This window comes from Macaca fascicularis, chromosome 1 (assembly GCF_037993035.2).
Source record: "Macaca fascicularis isolate 582-1 chromosome 1, T2T-MFA8v1.1".
Taxonomy (NCBI): Eukaryota; Metazoa; Chordata; class Mammalia; order Primates; family Cercopithecidae; genus Macaca; species Macaca fascicularis.
In genome coordinates, this window is record NC_088375.1 from 31955644 (window position 1) to 31979670 (window position 24027).

At 35.8% G+C, this 24027-nt stretch overlaps 1 protein-coding gene and 1 pseudogene across 19 annotated transcripts in view; one reads left to right on the top strand and one right to left on the bottom strand.

Annotated features, from left to right (window-relative positions):
* Positions 1 to 24027, top strand: part of RABGAP1L (RAB GTPase activating protein 1 like) — a 799577-nt gene that overhangs the window by 196455 nt on the left and 579095 nt on the right. For all 19 annotated transcript variants that reach the window (XR_010581946.1, XM_065531860.1, XM_065531858.1 and 16 more), the window contains one exon: positions 8608 to 8701. Coding sequence is in view for 18 of the 19 variants with exons in the window: in XM_065531860.1 (XP_065387932.1) it covers positions 8608 to 8701 (94 nt within the window). In the remaining variant the exon portion in view is untranslated. The remainder of the gene's footprint in view (positions 1 to 8607; positions 8702 to 24027) is intronic.
* On the bottom strand, positions 4692 to 5503 carry LOC123575310 (UAP56-interacting factor pseudogene; annotated as a pseudogene).

Here is a 24027-nt window from a genome sequence, read left to right on the forward strand (position 1 = left end):
GCATTCCATTGTGTATATGTGCCACATTTTCTTTACCCAGTCTATCATTGATGGACATTTAGGTTGATTTCATGTCTTTACTATTGTGAATAGTTTTGCAGTGAACATACGTGTGCATGTGCCTTTATAATAGAACAATTTATATTTCTTTGGGTATACCCAGTAATGGGATTGCTGGACTAAATTGTATTTCTGTCTTTAGGTCTTTGAGGAATCGCCACACTGTCTTCCACAAAGGCAGAACTAACTTATACTCCACCAACAGTGTATAAGCATTTCTTTTTCTCTACAGCCTCTCCAGCATGTGTTATTTTTGACTTTTTAGTAATAGCCATTCTGACTGGTATGAAATGGTATCTCATTGTGGTTTTGATTTGCTTTTCTCTAATGATCAGTGTTGTTGAGGTCTTTTCATTGATTGTTGGCCCCATGTATGTCTTTTTTTGGGAGATGTTTGTTCATGTCCTTTGCCCACTTTTTAATGGGGTTGTTTTTCTCTTGTAAATTTGTTTAAGTTCCTTATAGATGCTAGATATTAGGCTTTTGTCAGATGCATAAATTGCAAAAATGGTCTCTCATTCTGTAGGTTGTCTGTTTACTCTGTTGATAGTGTTTTGTTGTTATTGTTCTCTTTTCTGTGCCAGAAGCTCTTTAGTTAAATTAGGTACCATATGTCAAGTTTTGCTTTTGTTGCAGTTGCTTTTGGCATCTTCATCATAAAATCTTTGTGCCGATGTCTCAAATGGTATTGCTGAGGTTGTCTTTAAGGATTTTTATAGTTTTGGGTTTTACATTTAAGTCTTTAATCTATCTTGAGTTGATTTTTGTGCATGGTGTAAGGAAGGGGTCCAGTTTTCATCTCCTGCATATGGCTAGCCAGTTATCCCAGTGCCATTTATTGAATAGGGAATCATTTCCTCATTGCTTGTTTTTGTCAGGTTTGTTGCAGATAGTTGTAGATGTGCGGTCTTATTTCTGGGTTCCCTATTCTCTTCCATTGTTCTATATGTCTGTTCTTATATCAGTGTCATGCTGTTTTGGTTACCATAGCCCTGTAGTATAGTTTGAAGTCATATAGCATGATGTCTCCAGCTTTGTTTCTTTTTGCTTAGGATTGCCTTGGCTATTCAATCTTCTTTGGGGTTCCGTATGAATTTTAAAATTTTTTTTCTAGTTCTCTGAAGAATGTCAATGGTAGTTTGATGGAAATAGCCTTGAATGTGTAAATTGCACTGGGCAGTTTGACCATTTTCACAATACTTCTTCCTGTATATGAGCATGGAATGTTTTTCATTTGTTTTTGCTCATCTCTGATTTCTTTTTTTTTTTTTTTTTTTTGAGTCTCGCTGTGTCACCCAGGCTGGAGTGCAGTGGCGCGATCTCGGCTCACTGCAAGCTCCGCCTCCCGTGTTTACGCCATTCTCCTGCCTCAGCCTCCGAGTAGCTGGGACTACAGGCGCCCGCCACCATGCCCAGCTAGTTTTTTGTATTTTTAGTAGAGACGGGGTTTCACCATGTTAGCCAGGATGGTCTCGATCTCCTGACCTCGTGATCCACCCGCCTCGGCCTCCCAAAGTGCTGGGATTACAGGCTTGAGCGACCGCGCCCGGCCATCTCTGATTTCTTTTAGCAGTGGTTTGTAGTTCTGCTTGAAGAGATCTTTCACATCCCTAATTAGCTGTATTCCTAGGTTGAATGTCCTTTATTTCTTTCTCTTGTGTGACTGCTTTAGCTAGAACTTTCAGTACTTTGTTGGATAACAGTGGTGACAGTGGGCATCCTTGTCTTGTTCTAGATCTTAGAGGAAAGACTTTCAGTTTTTCCCCATTCAGTATGATACTAACTGTGGGTCTGTCATATTTGACCTTTATTATATGGAAGTATGTTTCTTCTATCCTCATTTTTGAGGGTTTTTGTAATGAAGGAATGATGACGTTTACAGAGTGGTTTTTCAGCGTTAATTGAAATGATCATATGGTTTTTGTACTTCATTCTGTTGATATGATGGATCACATTGATTTATTTGCATATGTTGAAACATTCTTACATCCCAGGGATAAATCCCACTTGGTCATGATGAATGATCCTTTTAATGTATTGTCGAACTCATGTTTGCTTGTATTTTGTTGCCAATTTTTGGATCAGTGTACATCACTGATATTGGCCTATAGTTTTCCATTTTTGGTATGTCTTTGGTTTTGGTATCAGGGTAATACTGGCCTCCTAGAGTAAGTTTGGAAGTATTCCCTCTTCCTCTATCTTTCAGAACAGTTTGAGTAGGATTGGAATTAGTTCTTTAAATATTTGGTAGAGTTCAGCAGTGAAGCCATCAAGTCTCAAGTTATTCTTTACTTAGAGGCTTTATTAGGACTTCGATCTTGTTACATATTATTGTTCTGTTCAGCTTTTGGATTTCTTCATGGTTCAATCTTGGTAGGTTGTATGTGTCTAGGAATTTATTCATTTCTTCTAGATTTTACCATTTATTGGCATATGGTTGCTCATAGTAGCCACAAATGATCCTTTGAATTTCTGCAGTATCCATTGTAATGTCTTTTTTATCTCCAATTTTATTTTGGATTGTGCTGGGTCACCCCTGAAACCAGCATGTCTCAGAGCCCAAGGTCAATGGTATACTTGTGGGTATGAGTGCTGGTTGTTCAGGGCCCAAGGGTTCTTTAGTTAGCAGATGATAAATCCTTCCAGGACTGGGTTCTTCCCTCAAGGCAGTGGGATCCTTTATGGCCCAGGGTGTGTCTAGAAATGTTGTCTAGGAGCTGGGTACTGGAATTGAGGCCTCATGACTCTGCCGTTACCTTATTCTACTGTGAGTAACTTGGTGTCCAAGATGCAAGACAGAGTTCTCTTTACTCTTTGCTCTCCTCTCCTTAAGCAGAAAGTAGGAGACACTTTCTTGCTGGGAGCTTCACTGCCTGGGGTTGGGGAAGTGATGACATAAGCACTCCCTTTGCCATGCCAGTTGGTGTCTCTCTGGGTCACATGCCACCCTATTTCACTAGCTCTAAGCCACGCCTAGTGCTAGAAGTTGCCTAGGAATTGCAGTCTTTGTGTCCTAGACGCCTTTCAAGTTACCTAGGATCCCAGAGCATTTCAGTTTGCAGTGTTGAGGCTTGCTGAGCAAGTTCCATCTGTTTCGATGGGTGTTTCCCTGCTGGCTAGGGCTGGGCCAAATGCTCCCTCTGTGTGTGGGCGCTAGCTGAACCTAGGATGGCTCTATCCTCCACTGTGACAGGGCAGCACTGAATTCAATGTGAAGTCCCCCAGTTGCTGTGTTCTTTATCCCCAAAGTACACAAATTGCCTTTCTGCACCACAGGCGGCTGCTGAGGGATATGGGTGGGTTGGTATCAGCAACTCAGGACTGTCTCTCCATTCTTCCTCATTGCCTCTTTTGGTAATACAAAGTTAAAACCATGCACTGTGATTGCTCACCTGATGTTTGCTTCTTACGACAGTGTTTTTCTGTGTGCAGATGGTTGTTTAAATTTGGTATTCCAGGGGGTGTGGGAGTGTGATTCGTGTAGGCTTCTATTCTGCAATCTTACTCTGCCCTCTGAACTTTAATTTATACCATACAATAAATCAGAGTGAAAGGTAAACAACAAGGTTACAATGTAACTCTATTATAAATTTTGAATTTTTTTTGGTGACAAATACCAGTATATTTTTGTCTTTGGAGCTATAAATTACTTAATTTAGCAAGCTCTAAAGCTTATACATTTTAACTTCTCAAGTAAGAAGTCTGGCACTTTATGGCTATAAATTTTACTATCAAAATATCCAGGGTAGTGAATTCATTTTAATAATTATAATTCTTCTAAACATCATTTGAAGAATTATTTGTGGACACTAGACTCAAGACTATATATACTAAATCCAAACAGTATGCCTAGGACCTCAGTTTTGAGTTTTTCATCTCAGTTATCTGTCCTTCAACTTACTACTTCCTCTTACACTTTCATTTACTAAACACATTTTCAGATTTTTAAATTGGACCTTCTCCTCCAAGGCCCTATCGGACAACTTTGTAAATATGCATTTACAGCCTTTAAACACCAACATTTTAAACTGAGACTAATTCCTGCAACCACATTCCTTGTTAAAAGTTCAGCACTAGGCCGGGCGCGGTGGCTCATGCCTGTAATCCCAGCACTTTGGGAGGCCGAGGTGGGCAGATCATTTGAGGTCAGGAGTTTGGGGCCCACCTGGCCAAAATGGTGAAACCTTATCTCTACTAAAAATATAAAAAAAATTAGCCAGGTGTGGTGGCGGGCCCCTGTGGTCCCAGCTACTTTGGAGGCCGAGACAGGAGAATCGCTTGAACCCAGAAGGTTGCAGTGAGCCAAGATGGTGCCGCTGCACTCTAGCCTGGGTGATAGAGCCAGACTTCATCTCCAAATAAATAAATAAATAAATAAAGCTCAGCACTAACAATATCCCTCTGTCATTTTCTTCTGCTCAAGGAACAAAAGAAGTCAAACAGATAATGGGTTCTGCCTGAGCCATTTGTGAAGTCTAAGAACAGATATGTATACTCCCTGTTATTCTTCCAGGGCATTATTTTATCCTTTTTTTTAAACCTTGAAAAATAAGTGTTACTTACCCTTATAAATATTTTGAAGTAAAGTTTCTGAATTTCCGTGAAGAACTCTTCTAGTAATTCAGCTTTTCAAACACAGTCGTTACTCAATAGTCCCTGTAACATGGGATTTATTCCACAGTTAAAAAGTGACTTCCCCCTTTGTTACATGTGAGAGTGGCTCTTTGTTTTCTCAGGATCCCAAACTGCTCATTCAAAACTATCTCTGTCTGTTTTCCAACACTATTTATGTCAGATTGTAGGGAAACACCCACGGGAACTTTTCTTTATATTCTTTTGCTGCTGTTTTTTAAAGAATGAAGGTACAGCAGTGTGAATTAATCATGGTTTCTCAGTTGCTGGGCATTGTACTGCTCCAGGGTTGTCAGTAGATACAGTCAGATTCCTGCGTTTCTGATAGAAGTCTGGCGTTGACTAGTTCTCTTTGCTACTACATCATCTAGCAGTTGCTCCGTGTTCAACTGGGCCTGAACCTTCTTCAGGCCTCTTCCGAAAAGAAAAGTTACCTGTGAAGTGTCTTTCTGATGGCTTAATTTATTTCTTCTCCTGGTAAAATTGGCTGTAATGTTATTTTTTCTGTTTAGCTGGTTAGGTCTCTTGAGACCTGCAACTGGTTTCCTACATACTTCATTTTGTTTCAGAAGGCTTGCCTTTCTTTTTAACACTGGAAAGTAGTGTTTTGTATTCTTGTCAGTTAGACATGGACAATTCATAGGACTAATTCCTTTTCCAATTCCAGATGATTTCCTAACTGCAAGGCCAATGATTATCCATGAGGATGTCTCTTTCTAGGCATTACTCTTCCTCTACAGCTTAGACTGGTTTTACCAACACCAGAATTCTGTTGGAGTACCCATTGTATTCTCATCCTAAATTGCTGGAGTCTTCTGTTTAGTTTTGGAAAAGTCTGCTTTTTCCTTGCTTTCAATTCGGTTTGATGACACCATCCAAAGACATGTCAATTTTGTCAAGGTTTTTGTTGCTGTGGGCTTTCAGCAGCTGTGACAAGGTCACCATGGCTTCTGCCAATTGGGTACCAAACTGGTTTATAGCTTGAAACGTGGTGCTAAAACAGTCAGTGGGGAAGGCCAGAGTTGGAGACCTGCCACCTCTCATGCATGCACGCAAGCAGACTACTGGGCAGCATCCTTGTCCTCCCACCTGTGGTTGCCAGCATAGACCAATTTATCCCATTCATTTAAATTACTTGATAGTGTTCTCTGGAATACTCTTGAATATACCATAATTTAGCTAGTAAAACATATTGATGGATTGCTGATAGTTCAGTTTCTTACTATTACAAGCAGTGACACACTAAAAATCCTGTTACACATATGTCTTTGGAGTATGTGTTTCTGGAGGATACATTTGATGAAATGATATATTAACTTAGCATCTTAATAAATTCAAAAAGATTGTTCTTATTTAAACATCAACCTTCTTGCCTGTTTCCTTATGCTTTTAGAAAAACTTAAGTATTATCAATTTTTATACTGTCTGTCAATGTAATTGGTAGATATGTTTCATTGTTTTAATTTGCATTTAAAAGATTAATGAAATGGGTTTTCTATAACATTTTTATTTTAGTCATGTTTTACATATTGTGACCTGTACTGTCTTGATATCCTTAGCTCAGTTTTCTGTTGGATTTTTCTTTATTCTATTGATTAGTAAGATTGTGGTATATTAGTGAAAATAGCCATTTGTCAAATGTTAGAAATTTTTTTGCTTTTAAAAAATATACATACTCTATACTGTCATAGATGTTTTTAATTTATAGGTAATCAGATTTTTAAATCTTTTTAATGGTATCTTTGATTTTGTTCTTATGCTTAGGAATTCCTTTCCCAGCAAGAGTATTACAAATTTGAAAGATTTTCTGTCATCAGTATTTCTCATTTTTATTATAATCAAGATTTATGATATCCAGGAATGTTTATTTCCTTTTCCTTTTTTTGTTTTCGTTGTGTTCCTAGATTCTGGTCTCTAATTTGGCATGTACAACATCATCAAATAACAAGCCTGAAACCTTGGCATATTATTATTTACTGTGGATCAGAATAAAGTATTAGATGGGATGATCTTGGATTCTGCTTAATTGAATACCAATTTATAAGTACCTATACTTGGTAATAGTTTATAAGTGGGCCAATTATCAGTCCTTGTTTGCATGACATAGTCTAAGTTTAACCTGTCTTCCAGAATAATTTTTTTTTGAGATGGGGTCTCACTCTGTCACCCAGGCTGGAGTGCAGTGGCACAATCTCAGCTCACTGCAACCGTGGCCTCCTGGGCTCAAGTGATCCTCCCATCTCAGCCTTCTGAATAGCTGGGACTACAGGAGTATGCCACCATGCCCAGCTAATTTTTTGTAATTTTGATAGAGACAGGGTTTTACCATGTTGCCCAGGCTGGTCTCAAACACCTGAGCTCAAGCCCTCCTTGTCCTCCCAAAGTGCAGGGATTACAGGCCTGAGCCACCACACTTGACCAAGAATAATTTTTAATAGTCTCCTTTCACTGTAAAAAGTGCCTCAGTTTAAATAAAAAATTATAAATGTTATAAAAGATAGTTGTTTACATGGGATAGTTCCTCAGGGTATTATAACAGTAAAGCTTTAGTTGTTTCTATTTATGTCATTCAGTTGTTTCTGTTTACATTACTTCTATAGTAGTAATATTTCATTTGCTTTAACTTTTAAAATATGTTATTTTCATGATGAACTTATTACAAGCTTCATACAGTTGCTTATGTGAGAACAGTCATGCTAGTGTGTACTTTCTTTGCCTTCATTTTAATTACCAGAATGATGTTCACTTTTTGCATTAAATGTCCCTTACAATTCTTATTTACCTAGTATTGCTTTAAAGATGATGAAACATTTGTCTCTGTATGTGGACATATTTTGGTTATATTTTATTAAATATGTCATCAAATCTTTTTTGTACGGCTATGACCTAATGTTTTAACCTGGCCAAATAAACCATTACTTATTACATTAATGTTTTCTGATGTTGCATATACTCAGATCATTGGATTTTGTGGTGTGCTAATTAATACTGGATCATTGGATTTTGTGGTTTGCTAAGTAATACTGTTCTTAACACAGATCCCTGTGGGAGCCACTAAATGCCAATCCCTATTGTACTGTCACAGTGTTGATAAAAGTTTGGTACTTGTTACCTGCCAGATAGATTTTCAGCTATCTTATTTTATTCTGATAGTATTTCTCCAGCCTTTTCTTATGTAGTACTGTGTCAAAGAATATTTTATAATAGGTAAATTGTGTCTGTTGTTCTTTCTTTCTTTTCTCTACTACCTCTGCTACTGCTTAAAAGGTTTATAGAGTTTAGTATTGGTCATTTTCACCACTGATTATAAACTGTAAATCAACCCATATTCTTTTGCATTTTGAGGTGTTTTGTAAAATTGCCATATAAAAAGGCCAATTTCAATTTTCCTCTAATTAAAAATATCTTTTTTTTTTTTTTCCGAATACATCTTAAGAAACCTAACTTTTTTTTTTTTTTTTTAAATAACATTTCTGGTTGTTTGTGTGTTCATGTCATATATGTTTCTCAGTGTCATATTTAGGTATATATGTTTGACCCTTAATTTTTATGTTTGTTGGTCCCATTAATAAAATTTGAGAATATCTGTGGAGTAGAACACCGTATAGGAATTACCAATTTGTGCCACCACTACCTTTTAAACATTACTCTTTGGATATAGCTATTTATTTATAGGTATTTTCAATTTCATGTTATGTAAACTGTATATGACATTTTCATAAAAGTTTGTTCTTTTAAAATATCTAGGCACTGAAGATTAATGAAGTTCTTACCATTATTTTTGCAATGCATGTAATAATGTAAAAAGAAGACTGTTTTATTAGACACAGAGTCATTTTTCTTGTTTTATGATATTTAAAGTATCTACTGTAATATATAAAGTAATGTTTGTTGGTGTTTGCGTTTCTTCTGCAGACAGTGATAATGAACTCTCAAGTGGAACAGGTGATGTGTCTAAGGATTGTCCTGAGAAGATCCTGTATTCTTGGGGAGAATTGCTAGGAAAATGGTAAAATTTTATTTTTCATACTGAAAATTTTATATTTACATAGTTGATGTTAATTTGTTGTATTAAAATCTCTGTGTTAAAATAGGTTTTAAAGGATTAATATTAAAATCTATCTTAATATCTTAATGTTTAAAAACTTAAAAATTAAAATATATTTTATAGATACTCTTTATATTTGGCTAGGTCTTCCCCCCAAGTATGGTTTTATTTAACTTGCTTTTAGAAGATGTCTTTGTCTTATTATTTCACTCAGACCTTATTATTTGTCTTATTATTTCACATCATTTAGCAGAGTCAATTTTATGCTATATTGCCAGTGCATTTAAATGTCTACTGTTAAAGGGTTACATTTTTTTAAAACCAAGTCTATTACCACTCAAATAGGCTGTATAGTTTAGAATTTCTCATTTTACCACTGACACAGCTTGTTTCATTCTTTCTGACTAAAACTATTACTTTAAATTTTGATGTATTTTATGTGGAATTACGAAAGAGTACTCTGTTTATATTTATTATATTAAGTACTCTTTATATTTATTTTAAATACATTTTTTAAAAGGACTGTCATATGTTGGTGTAATGAAAAAATTCTGCCAACAAAATACTTCCCCATACTAGTATAGACATAGAAATTCAATTTATTGTTGAATAAGCATATCAGATTACATGCATGCAGGTAGTCCAGGGGAGACTACAAAGTCTGGGCAGTCACATCTCTCTCAAGACTTAGTGTTTTGTTTTGTTTTGTTTTTCCCATTCCAATAGCTTTTAGGTTTTATTTTCACATGGAGCACCAGTAAGGTATTAGAGCCAATCAAAATAAGGAGTTGATTTAGAGATTTATTTTCTTTACCTTGCAATTCATTTGCACTACCATGAATGGGAATCCTTTGCATAGCTATGGACAGTAAACTTTGCATTGCCATTATGTTATATATGTTGAGAGTTGTAAACTAGCCTAGTGAAAGACAAAGGCACACACTTCTGTGTTGTCACACAATTCTCAGATGTTCCAGCCATTCCACTGAAATGATGTTCAGTAATCTTTTTGTCCATTTCCGAAATCTTATACAATTTTACCCCACACTATATCCAGGATCTAATTTACTCATTTGCAAGCATTGTCCACCTAAATCTAAATTTATCTCATATGTTTTTATCTGTTTTATTTAGGGTTACTCTCTTACTTTACTTTAAGATGAACAGTTCTCTTTTTAGATGGTCCTGAGTTAGGACAATTTCAATGGGGGATGGAGAGCGGCAGGAAGTAAGATGGGAGAGTGTGTTCTAGTTAGAGGCAGGTGACTTTTTCAGTCTCAGTCCAGGCTGGGAAATAGGAAGCATGCTAAACTTTTAAAACAGAAGCATTTTAATGCAGATAATTGACTTACAATGTGTTAGAAGTTTGAGAGAGCAGAAAGGAGACATTATGACTGGAGTAACCCAAGTAGTAGGAAACAGCTATGGCCTATAGGACTGGAGAAATAAAATGAAAGAAATATTGTTACCAGAATCTAGGAACTCAGAGGACGTCTGAGGAGCTGACGCAGGAATCTCTGAAGAGGGCTGCATCCTGGTTGCTTAGAATTATGAGGATGCTCATAGCAGCTAGTGTTTAGAAGGAACTATCAGGGCAGGGGACAACTGTTTAGTTCCACACTTCTGAAGAGATATCCAGATCTCGGGTATCGGAGCAGGTGGGGAGAACCACATCATTGGTGCTGGTACTTCTTGGCCTGGCTAGAATTAGTATTTTTCAGGAGTTATGGTATAGCTGGTGCTGGCAATGGAATTCGTTCTTCCATTCTTCTACCTTCCACCTGTATATGTCTATTACTCATGGGCAGAATCTAACCTGGAAGCCAGTGGGTAAGGGAGTTTGGGATATGTAGTCTGCAGATTCTCGGCCTTTATATCTTTGAGCAGAATACAGAAAGGTGGACTTGTAGTTGATAGGCAGTGGGTAAATGACTACAAAAGGGTAAAAGCTGGGCCTAATTCTCATTTACCCATTTATCTGGGTCAGTTGAATTAGGCATTCTTAATACCCAATGTTTTTAGATAGAGATTTATTTATTAGGAACACTGGTAAGGAAAAAAGTAAATAAAAAACAGCACCAACAACTTGTCCTAATCTTCTTCATCTTTGGTCTGAAAGTGTACATTTATGGTCCAACCATATGGATGTGATTGATAGCAGTGGATAGAATGGTAGCATATGCATTGATACCACAGCTTGGCTTCTACTGTTACATGGTTTCTTTCTTTCTCACTTCAAGTTATTTGCTGGGGGAAGGCTTAGGAATTTACATGGACCTCCATGCACCATAGAAATAAGCAACGTGTCTCCTGCGGCAGCTCTACTCTCTGGCCAGAATTTATTTTTCCCTGATTCTCTGGTCAAGAACAGGGGCATAGTCTTCTATTGTGGTCACTTCATAAAACAAGGGCTCCCTTCTTACTGGATCTCTCATTACTGAGAATTGGGTGCTTACTTTTTACCGGCCCAACACATTCATTCTTTCTAGTATAGCAAAATACATGACACCTAAAACTAATACCTTATACTCCAGTTGAAATTAATCAACAAAAGAGCTCTTAGAGATCTATATATAGGTATTGTAGAAACTAATTTTCTTTGGATAAGATGTTTCTTCTTGTCCATAATTTACTCCCAAAGGCAAACTAATTTCAACTTGATAAGATCTATGGAAGGGGAATATAATTTAATGGGAAAAATACATTATGCTAAAACTCAGAACTGAATTAGAGTTCTAGTTGTAGTGCTAACTTGATAGGTAGCTTGCACAAGTTATTTAACATTTTTGGGTTCCATTTTTCCAGTGAAGCTTTTATAAACTTGCTCATGTATGCATGCTTTGTCTTTCAGAAATGGAATAATGTTTGCAAAGTTTTTTTGTGTGTTTTGTTTTTCTTTTCCTAGCCCTTAGATTGAGAAAATACCTTAATTTTTATTGTCTTTTTATGGTTTGGGATTATATCACCATTCTTGAGGAATTTACAATAACAGTCTGGGCTCTTTCATTTAAGAGAATATGTGCAAACATCTCACTTTCTTGATTCTTAGATGAAATTTAGTTAAAAGTCCACATGCTTATTGGGAGAAATGGCAAGGTGAGAATGGTTGGGAAGGGAAGTAGAGACAGATACTGGCTTTTTATCAATCAAGTTTCGTTTGATTTTAAATTATTTATTCATAATATTTTCTACATGGCAGTTAATATTCTAAAATGATAAACAAAATTTAATATAGAAAAAAAATTATGCTTTTCTTTTTTGCCTTTGCATGCTCTTATTTCAAAATAGGTTTAAAATTCATGGCATATTATACTAGAAAACAAGTCTGTCAATGATCTAAGCTTCTATCTTTAGATACTAGGAAAAAAGAGAAAAACCCAAAGCAAGCAGAAGCGAGGAAATAAGAATATAAATAAATGGGGTTGAGAAGAACACTACAGAAAATCAGTCAAACTGAAGCTAATTTTTATAAAGATAAATATATTTGATAATGATAAACATCTAACTAGACTGATCAAGAAAAACGAGAGAGAAAACACAGATACAAGAATCAAAGAGGCTACATCATTACAGATCACCACAGACATTACAAGGATATAAAAGAATATTATAAGCAACTCACTGCCTATAAATTTAGAAGCTTAGGTGAAATCAACAAACACTTGAAAGTCATAAATTGCCAAAGCTTACTTGAAATAAGTAACCTGAATAGTCCTATATTAGTTGACAAAATTGAATTTATAGTTAAAAAGTTTTCAGTAGAGAAAATTTGAGGCCAAACTGACAAATTCTACCAAATATTTAAGAAAAAAATAATAAGACTGGGCGCAGTGGCTCATGCCTGTAATCCCAGCACTTTGGGAGGCCGACGCAAGCTGATTACTTGAGGTCATGAATTTGAGACCAGCCTAGCCAACATAGTAAAACCCCGTCTCTACCAAAAATACCAAAAAAATTAGTCAGGTGTGGTGGTGTGCACCTGTAATCTCAGCTACTTGGGAGGCTGAGGCACAAGAATTGCCTGAGCCTAGGAGGTGGAGGTTGCAGTGAGCTAGGATTGCACCACTGCACTCCAGCCACTGACAGAGCAAGACTCTGTCAGAAAGTAAAGTAGAGTAGAGTAGAGTAGAGTAGAGTAGAGTAGAGTAGAGTAGAGTAGAGTAAGAGTAGAGGAAAGGAAAGGAGGAAGGAAAGAGAGAGAGAGAGACAGACTGGCAGAAAGAAAGAAAGAAAAAGAAAGAAAGGAGGAAGGAAGGAAGGGAAAGAGAAGGAAGGAAAGAGAGAAAGAAAGAGAAAGGGAAGGAAAGAAAGGAAAAAAGAAAGAAAAGAAAGAAAGAAAAAAGGAAGGAAGGAAAGAAGGAAGGAAGAAAAAAGTATATAAATTTTACATAAACTTTCCAGAAAATAAAAGAGAAGGCAATACTTTCCAGCTAATTTATGTCATTTGCTTACCATGCTATTAAAACCAGATGAAAATATTACAAAAAAGAAAATTGCAGACCAGTGCCCCTCATGAATATAGACTAAAAAGACCTCAACAAGTCCTAGCATATCAAATCCAACAATATGTAAACTTAAAAAAGGATAATGTTGCATGACTATGTGTGATGTATTTTGGGAATCAAGACTGCTTTGACATTTGAAAATAAATCAGTGTTATTCACTTATATCAATAGGCTAAAGAAGAAAAGCCATATAATCATTTCAATAGATGCAGAAAAAGCATTTGACACAATTCAGCATTCATTCATGATTTTAAAAAACCAAAAAACAAAAAAATCTCTCAGCAAGCTAGGAATACAAGAGAGCTTTCTTAACCTGATAAAAGGTACCTATGAAAAACCTGCAGCTAACATCTAACTTAAGAATGTCAGATCCCAAGACTGGGAATAAGGTAGGAATATCTATTCTCATGAGTCTTACTCAACGTAGTACTAGAGGTCTTAGCAAGTGTAATAAGCAAGGAAAAGAAATAAAAGGCAAACAAGATTGGAAAGGAAAATATAACACTGTCTCTATTTGCAGAGATGTGATTGTCTGTGTGGAAAACCCCAAGGAATCTACAAAACAAACAAAAAACTCCTAGATCTAATAAATGAGTTTTACAGTGTTAAAAGATACAAGATCAATATGTGCACATCAGTTTCATTTCTATATACTGGCAATGAAAAATTGAAAATAGAAATGTTGAAACAAAAAAGCACCATAAAAGAAAACCATGAAATAGACAGAAATCTAACAAATTGTGAGCTAGATATATACTTTGACATACTAGAAAACAGTAATCAAAGACATCAAGGAAGACAGAAATAAATGAAGATATATACTATGTTCATGGAATGAAAGTCTTGATATTGTTAAGATTTCAATTATTCCAAAACTAATCTTAAAAGTAGTGCAATTTCAATACAATTCTCAGCAGATTTTTTGGTAGCAACTAACAAGCTGATTTTAAAATTTATATAGAAAGGCAGAGTAAGTAGAATAGCCAAAACAATGTTGAAAGTGAAGAACACAATGAAAAGACATATTACCTGATTTCTAGGTTTACTATAGAACTACAGTAATCAAAAGAGTATTGATACAAGGATAGACATTGAGATTAGTAGCATAGAAAACAGAGTTCAGAAATAGAGCCACACAATCTAAAGAGACATTTTCTAAAGAAGACATACAAATGGCCGAGTAGCACATAAAAAGATGCTCAATATCATTAACCATCAGGGAAATGCCAATCAAAGCTACAGTGAGATACCACTTCATACCCACTACGATGTCAATAATCACAAAGACAGATAATAACAAGTGTTGGCAAGGATGTGGAGACATTGAAAACGTCACATAGCAACTGCAACTTTCATATGTTGCTGGTGGAGATGCAAAATGGTGCAACCATTTTGGAAAATAGCATGATATTTTCTTATAAAGTTGAAGACTGTTATACCACCCAGCAATTCGAATCCCACTGCTGTGTATTTACCAAGGTGAAATTAAAACCTGTATGTGAATGTTTATGATAGCCTTGTTCATAATTACCCCAAACTGCAAACAACCCAAATGTCCTTCAGAAGTAAATGTATCAACCAACTGTGGTATATTCATTCTATGGAATACTACTGAACAATTAAAAGAATGAACTGATATACATCACAACTGATGGATCTCAAGTGTATCATGTTAAGTGACATATGCCAAAGTCAAGTGACTTAATACTATGTTATTCCATTTGTATGATATTCTGGAAACCCTGTCATCATAGGAAGCATGTCAGTAGTTGTTAAGGACTGGTGGTATTGACTACAAGAGGGTCCAGGGAATTTGGGTATGGGGGAAATGAGGGAACTATGCTATATCTTGGTTATGGTGGTGGTCACACACCTATTTGCATTTGTCAAAACTCACAGAATTGTATACTAAAAACGTGAATTTTACTCTGTATAAATTGTGCCTTAAATAAACGGCAAAAAAGAAAGAAAGCCCAGAGTCTTAACTGCTAGTAGGTGCTGAAGCAAGAATAGTATCACTAAATCTAAAAAAGAAAAAAGAGGAAAAAAAGGAAATTTATGTCTTATACATAGATGGCTATTTGAAGTGTGTTCTTTTCTCCTGTCACAACAGTTCCTTCATTATACCTTGCATACTCATTGGTAACTCTGTCTTAACTAACTTTTCTCTTCTTATCCTGCAAAGTTATGTCAAATGCACATGACCTCCTTAAAGTCACTGTTGTTTTAGAGACATCTCCTGCAGTTCCTAGAGTATAGTAGGTGCTCAATTCATATTTATTGGCTGAATTTTTTAATGAAATATCTCTCACCATTACAGATTTCTGTCCAATTTTATGAATATTTTATATATCTATATTTGGATCTATATTTGGTAATTATTTTTATCTTATATAGTGTTTTAAGAAATCTAAGTTGTAATATTCTCCATTAGATTATACACAGATTCATTTATCTTATATCTGGCTTCATCTTGAACCCTGGGAATGTTACTTGAATAATTTGTGTCTTGATCATGTCATGGTGAGATATTCTGATTTAAACATTTTAAAAATATTATTCTGACTGCCCAGTGAAAAATGGATTAAAAGGGAACAAAGATGGAAGCAGGCAGAATAGGTAGAATGCTATTGTAAATAATCCAGGGGAGAGATAATTATGTTTTGCACCATGCTGGTAGCAGAGGGTGACATGTGATCAGATTCTGGATATATTTTAAGAGACTAATGATAGTATTTGCTTCTGTTTTCTGTGTGGCCTGAGAAAAATAAATAACTGGCCACTGATGTCAGAGTTTTTGGCTTGAGCTACTAGAAGACTTGTTGTTTACTCAAATATAGAAGAAGAGAGATTTGGAGGATAAAATCAAGATTTTGGAGACGTTGAGATGCATTTAAGACATCCAAGTGACTATGTCCATTAGTCATTTTCATATAACACTGAGTTCAAGGAAAAGATAGGGAAGGAAATATGAGTTTGGGAGTCATCAGTATATAGATGGTTTTTAAAGCTATTAGAATGAAATGGGTGAGATTACTTAGGGAGTGAGTTTAGATGACGACATCATCCAAAGACTGCACCCCCGACCACTCCAGTGTTTGGGAGTTGGAAATATGAGGAGGATCATGCAGAGGAGCCCAAGAAAGCACAACCAGTGAGGTGGGAGGAGAATAAAGATAAAAATCAAGTAAACTAAGTCTATCAGGAAGGAGACAGTAATCAAATGCTGATAGGTGAAGTCCAATGAAGCCTAGAATTCCACTGGGTTCAACAATTTAGGTGTCACTGGTGATCTTAAGAACAGTTTCAATGGAGAGGCAGGAATGAAAGCCCAGCTGGATTGGAAATCAGCAGATATAGATAACTCTTAAAAATAGTTTTGCTATAAAGGGATGATAGGAAATGAGGACACATTAGTAAGTGGATGTGGGTTGAGAGTTTTTTATTAAATGGGCAATATAGCATGTTTGTATGTTGTTAGAAAGGATGTAACAGAGAAAACTTGATAGTGTCAGAGAAAGAGGACATAATTATAGGATAAGTTGATGAATAGGCAAGAAAAGATGTATATGTTGACTAGTGGAGGGGTTGAATTTGGAAGCAGAGGTAGCTCATTGTAACAGAAGGAAAGGTGAGGCGTGGCTACAAAGGTAATAACTGACAGTTCGGTGCACTTACTATGTGCCAGGTTCTATTCTAAGCACTCTCCATGTTAATTGTTGCAGCAGCTCTCTGAGGTAGGTATTATCATATCTTCATTTTAGAGATAAGAAAACTGAGGCATAGCTATGTTAGGTAGCTAGTGTAAAAATACAGAAAATATAATGGCAGCAAGTAAGTAACTTGCTCAAGATCTCACAGCCAGTAAGTAATTTGCCCATGATCATGTCAAGTAAATGACAGAGCCAGTTTTTGAATCTAAACCACTCTGGTTTTAGAATTAGAAGTGCGTGTGGGGGTGTGTGTGTGTTTTCTGTTTTTCTTTTCTTTTTTTTTTTTGAGATGGAGTTTCACTCATGTTACCCAGGCTGGAGTGCAATGGTGACCTCGACTCACTGCAACCTCCACCTCCTAGGTTTAAGTGATTCTTCTGCCTCAGCCTCCCGAGTAGCTGGGATTTATAGGCATGTGCTACCACGCCCTGCTAATTTTTGTATTTTTAGTAGAGACGAGGTTTTGCCATGTTGGCCAGGATGGTCTCGAACTCCTGACCTCAGGTGATCCACCTACTTTGGACTCCCAAAGTGCTGGGATTACAGGTGTGAGCCACCGTGCCTGGCCATTAGAGCCAGAACATTTTTAACCAGGTGGGCAGGCTGCCATTTCTATAAATATAGGTACCTTGCTAGAATAGTTTGTTTTTTTTTGAGACAGAGTCTCACCCTGTCACCCAGGCTGGAGTGCAATGGCGCGATCTAGGCTCACTGCAACCTCTGCCTCCCAGGTTCAAGCGATTCTCCTGCCTCAGCCTCTTGAGTAGCTGAGATTACAGGTGTGGGCTACCACACCTGGCTAATTTTTTGTGTCTTTAGTAGAGGTGGGGTATCACCATGTTGGCCGGGCTGGTCTTGAACTCCTGACCTCGTGATCTGCCTGCCTGGGCCTCCCGAAGTCCTAGGATTACAGGTGTGAGCCACTGCACCTGGCCTAGATTAGTTTTTATAAGAGCGTGTAGAAGTTCTAGTGAGTGAATGAATAAACTAGGAAAATTGATACTCTTGCCCAGGTAGTACTTGAAGCTTCTGGTCATGATTTTAAAGAGAGATTATGAGAATGGCAGTATGGTGGATAAGAAAACAAAATCTTTTGATGACTAAATAAATAGCCAAATAGAGATCTCCACTTAGTTTCTAAAATGCAAGATTTATTACTTGATTCAATGAAAATTTATGAGGCATCATCTTAGGCTCTTAGAGATACATAGAAAACAACATAGTTTCTACCTTTGAGGTTTATAATCAATGTGGGTGGGAACGCATACTCATAACAGTTATTTAACAAAGTTACTGAAACACTGAGACTGTTTTCACATTTCTTGACCACTTTTTTCCAAGTCACTTCATTCATTCATTTATTCATTCAACTTTTAAATCTTAATCATCTATTCTTTCTTAGGGACTTTAACAGACACTGCTGATTTAAAGATGAGTAAACATAGTTTCTACCCTCAAGGTTTACCATGTTATAGAGGCGTGTAGACCTTTAAATAGAAAATTGTGATATAATCAATAAATCCTTCTGAAAGCATTGTAGACCCAATGGACATTTTTGAATGTATACAGAAATAAAATAGTACAATGAAGCTTCTTGCGCCTACTGCCCAACTTCAATAAAGACAATATCTAACAAATTTCTTTAAGCTGCGATCCCATTGTTTGTTTGTTTGTTTTTTTTTCTTTGGCGGGGAGGGAAGGTAATATTGGAGTAGAAAGAACATTGATTAACAGGAAACAAATTGGGAGGTAATTGCATGGGTTGATGATATTTATACCAAACTCACAGACCCTGTGTACGGAGAGGAGGCTCCAAATGGGAAAAGACTTTTGAGGTAGAATTGACAGAGTTTCTCAGCCGAAATTCAGTGTACATTTTTTTCAGAAATAAAATATTTCTAATAATATTTTTATTAATGGACTTGAGGAAATTATTTAAAGGTCTGAGGGAAATGTTTTTAAAAACTAAGACAATTGATTCTTAGACCTTTAGAAAACTTGTTGCATCTTTTACAATTCAAATATTTTTTTTTATTTGGGCCATTATAATTATGTCATGATATGAAAAGGGTAACATTTGCTTAAACTATAGAAGTTTAAACTACTATGTCTTTTATACAAGGATTGTCAAATATTTTTAATTGTGCTCAGAATTTCTTTCTGAAACATTCGATTTAGAGATTTCCTAAGTCTCAGGAAAAATAGGTAGGCATTTACATACAGACTTTTTTAGTGATTTATGTAGGTAAAGCACCTGTCGTGTGGAGTCCTACACTTTGTGCTTTGTGGAAATATTTTTTAAAGTGAAGAGACAGTATATATACTCAGTGAAATTTTATTTTTATTTTTTTATTTTTTTATTTTTATTTTTTTATTTTTTGAGACGGAGTCTCGCTCTGTCACCCAGGCTGGAGTGCGGTGGCCGGATCTCAGCTCACTGCAAGCTCCGCCTCCCTGGTTCACGCCATTCTCCTGCCTCAGCCTCCCGAGTAGCTGGGACTATAGGCGCCCGCCACCTCGCCCAGCTAGTTTTTTTTTTTGTATTTTTTAGTAGAGACGGGGTTTCACCGTGTTAGCCAGGATGGTCTCGATCTCCTGACCTCGTGATCCGCCCGTCTCGGCCTCCCAAAGTGCTGGGATTACAGGCGTGAGCCACCGCGCCCGGCCCCAGTGAAATTTTAAATGTGTTTGAAAATATTTTGAACTTACTCTTAAATAGCTAGATCATTCTATTAAACAAGCAAAACATGAATAAAGTCAGAATTCTTATAATCAAATATACTATCAGAAAGATGTAAAGGAAAAATATTTCAATACTAATTTGAAATCATTAGAAAAAATAAAAATAATATAGAAAAGAAAACTAAGAACAGACTATATAAAAAGTTCAGTACTGGAGGTCTTTAAAGCAGATTGGAGTTAAAGGTGTATTGAAGAAATAGCTGCATGAAAAAAGCATGTGAACTAAAGAAAGAAAGATTGAGAGAGAGAGAGAGAGAAAAAAAAATCATTTGTGATGGGAGAACTTGTAAAACCAAAACTAGAAGTGGTAGCAATATTTCTTCATATGTTGAATATATTCAGAATGGTAATGATGATGATTTAACTATTATTTAAATTATTTAAGGGATTAGGCAGAATAATATCTGGATAACTGCTTCAGGTTTTGAAATGCATGGAAAACTTGAAAAAGTTTAAAGACAAAAAAAAAGGTAGTGCTCACTGTGAATACTTAGCCATAAGTCAACTTTTTTCAGGAAGAATATGCAAGAAGATTTTCTAACCAGAAAGACTAAGTGAACATTGGAGGAAAAAAATTGGGTATTGGATTATTACATCGAGTAAAATCACCTTCAAATCTGTCATTCTCTTTTATTGAATAAGATAAAATTGATACTTATTTAATAGGCATTTTAATTGTATTTTTCATGGCTCTTAATTACTTATCATCAGAGTGGGAAAATGTATTCAGAATCTGTATGCTTTTCATCTTCATAATGACCTTTAATCTATCCTTTTTCTTGAAACATTTCTTAATGTAGGTCATATAACTTCTCCGTATGTAGTTCTTCTCATTATTGTGGGATGGAGAAATCTCCGACCTTTCTTGATGCCACCTCATCTTTTAATTTCAGTTGTAGTTCTTTCCTTTTCTGGAGAGAACTTTTTCAAATGGGTCATGCTGCTGGTGTCATATTCTCGTATCTAATAGCCACCTACTTCCACCTCCTATCAAAATTTCTCTAATTCCATTGGTGACTTTTCAGTGGTCATATTCAGTGACTTTTATCCCCCTCATCTCTTGCTTTTTCTGCTGTTTTTGTTAGAAATAACTCTTTCCCTTTGAAATTTTATCCCCCAGTAGACACCTTTAAAAGTAGAGTTCTTACATGCCTAAGTAGCTTCAAGAAAATCCTCTTTGAAAGCAAAGGAAATCCACTAGATGAGTCTGTGGCATTTTTTTGATCCTATTAAATTCAGTGAGAATGTTTGCTTCTAAAAAAGCATTCTTTTTTGTTTAGCTTTTGTAATTGAGATACTAATTTCATTTCATAATTATATTTATTCACTTACCAAAAATGTATTAAATGCCTTTTATATGCAGAGCACTGCTTCTAGGTGCTTAAGATATATAAGTAAAGAAGACAAAGATTCTTGCCCTTGTGGAGTTTCTATTCATGCATTAAAACCTAGCCAATTACTGTATGATTAATAGATATTTGATTTATGTGTGACTTTAAAAATAATTGTATTAGGTATCCATCTTGTTTCTAGGGTAGAGTTCAGCTGGTATCATAACCAGTTGCATATTTTCAAGTTCCTGATAGCTACAGTTAATGTATTAAAGCAATGGCAATGTGTAGTTACATTTTAATCAGAAATATTGAAAGCAATGATTATTTTTATAAATTTCTGTTTTATTTATTTGGATCTTCTCTGGTCATAGATATATACTAGCAGCATCTGGCTTAATATTTATTAGTGCCTCTCAAGTGATAGGGTGCTATATGCGGTATAATTGCTGTACTGTTACTTGGGATAACCAGTACAATAAGGCTGTTAAGCAGTGTTATGAGTGACTCAGTTCTTTTTAAATGTTAGTCTCTAAAGATAAATGGTGCTTCAATTGTTAAGAGAGGAGAAAAGACATTTTCGTTTGCCTGGCCAAACAAGTGGCTAAGGGTCAGCTAGAAACTGAATCAATGGAGTTGGATTATATTATGATAAAGTATTCATTGGGGACTGTTGACTATTAATCTTAAGGAGTATGTGTATGTATGTGTGTATGCATGTGTTGGAAGAGATACTGAAACTTTAAAATATTATAGTTAAATCATTATTATATATCATTATATAAAATATTACAGTTAAATCATTATACAAAACAATCTGGGCCAACCGAATATTTAACCAAGCTGTTTGTTATTTTCATTTTGCCTACAATATTGGAAATATGTTGTAGTAGGTCCAGTGAATGTTAGGATGCTATTGCAGAGGTTTAGGGAGGATAAAGTTGGTTGCAGTTGAGATAGAAGTGCATGAACTTTGTAGAAGTTGAGAAAATAAGATATATTAGACTTGGTGATGGATTAGTAATAGATGATGGGGCAAAAATAACTCCTGGGTTTCCAGTTAGGATGGATTGTGGTAACAGTTTCTGAGGTGGAATACCCTGGAAAATGACCAGGTTTAGGGAGAAGAAACTGAGTTCAGACTTGGGCATACTGATTTTGAGGTACCTTTGAGCTTCTGGAACTTGGGATACATGTTTATAGGTGATAATGCCTACAGACAAGAGAATGAAAGAAAAGCGCAAGAGTAAAGAGAGAGAACTTTAAGCACTTAAGAGGTTAACAGGAGAAGCAATCAACAGTGGAGTTTGTGAAGGTGGATAAAGAGGTAGTGCTTTGTCACTGAAGCCAAGGGAAACAGATTGGTCAACAGTGAAAGGACTGAAAGTATGTCTTGAATCCAGTGGAACATGGAGAGAAGTCATAGATCATTTAAGTGAAAACTTTTCAAGGAGAGATGCAGAAGCCATGTTGAACTGAATTGAGGAAGGAATTGGAGGGTAAGAAATAGAGATAGTGCTTCTATACCAATTCTTGAAATTTGTTGCACAGGGTAAGAGTATGATGGAGAATTATACATGCCATTGAAGAAATGATTTTTTTCAATGTTCTTAGTTTTTAAATTTTGGGACAGGATCTCACTCCGATGCCCTAGCTGGTGCGATCTTAGCTCATTTGGTCTCAACCTCTGAGGCTCAGGTGATTCTCCCACCTCAGCCTCCCAAGTAGCTGGAACTATAGGCACATGCCACCATGTCCAGCTAAGTTTTTTGTGGTTTTTTTTTTTTTTTTTTTGGTAGAGATGGGGTTTCGCCATGTTGCCCAGTCTGGAACTGGTCTGGAACTGGTCTGAACTCCTGGGCTCAAACGATCCTGCCTACTTCAGCCTCCCAAAGTGCTGGGATTATGGATGTGAGCCACTGTGCCCAGCCAAGAAAGGATTCTTTGACATGGAGTTTTAATTAATTAAATTTATTGGAGTTTTAATAGCTGTAGAGACACAGTGATGTCTTGCTGATCTCTATATAACATGTAACATATACTATATTTAACTACTTTGGATTTCCCTTACATGATATTATAAATTATTGGACTCATAATTCAAAGTATTTTGCATTTAATTTTAGAGGGAATGAACTTTGCTTTTTGTACATCATTGCTTTTAATTAACCTAATTTTCTATACTAATACCCTTAACCCATATGTTTTTCCTATTCAAAAGTATAATCAGAGCCAAACATTAAATTACAAAAAGATCCTTTTATAACTAATCCTGGCTCTCTTGTGGCATAATATTCTTTGTCAAATAGTTTATTCAGGTGGAAGTCTTCTGAAGAATAATTAATACTCTTCCTCTACTTGATATATTTTGTGAAACATAATTATCTATAGTGTTTTTCCAAATTAACTGAAATTATGTTTTAATTTAAAGCCATGAGAGAAGTTTAAAGAATTGAAATGACTTTTTGTGTTTAATGATTATGAAAGAATTTAAAATTATTATAAATATTTCAGACAGCATAGGAAAATAAAAGGGCTACTTTCCCTCTTAATTCTATTACATAGATATTTTGGAGTATGTTCTTCCCTATTATTTTTCTAGGCGTGTGTAAAAGCAGGTTTCAAAATAGTGGGTATGTAGGTGTATTTAAACTAACACCTATTTACTAATTTGAAACTTGCTTTTGTCACTTGGCACCATAACTGTTATTTTAAGGTGTTAAATCATATCAGCTCTACCTGTCTCTAGTTTATTTTTGCTTCAAGCCTATCAGTATTATCAGCTTAGTTTCTCTAACCCAACAATACAAAAGCTTAGCTAGAAAAGGCTAAAATAAACCATTAAATCTGATGGTTTACTAACATTATTACTGGGATGAGTTTACTTGAACTTGTTTCAGTTGTGGAAGTTTTAGTTTTTTTCTGAGATAGCCCAATTATGACAGTATGGGAAAAGCAAGGAATATATTTTCAGTGGAAGGTATGCCAATACTGGG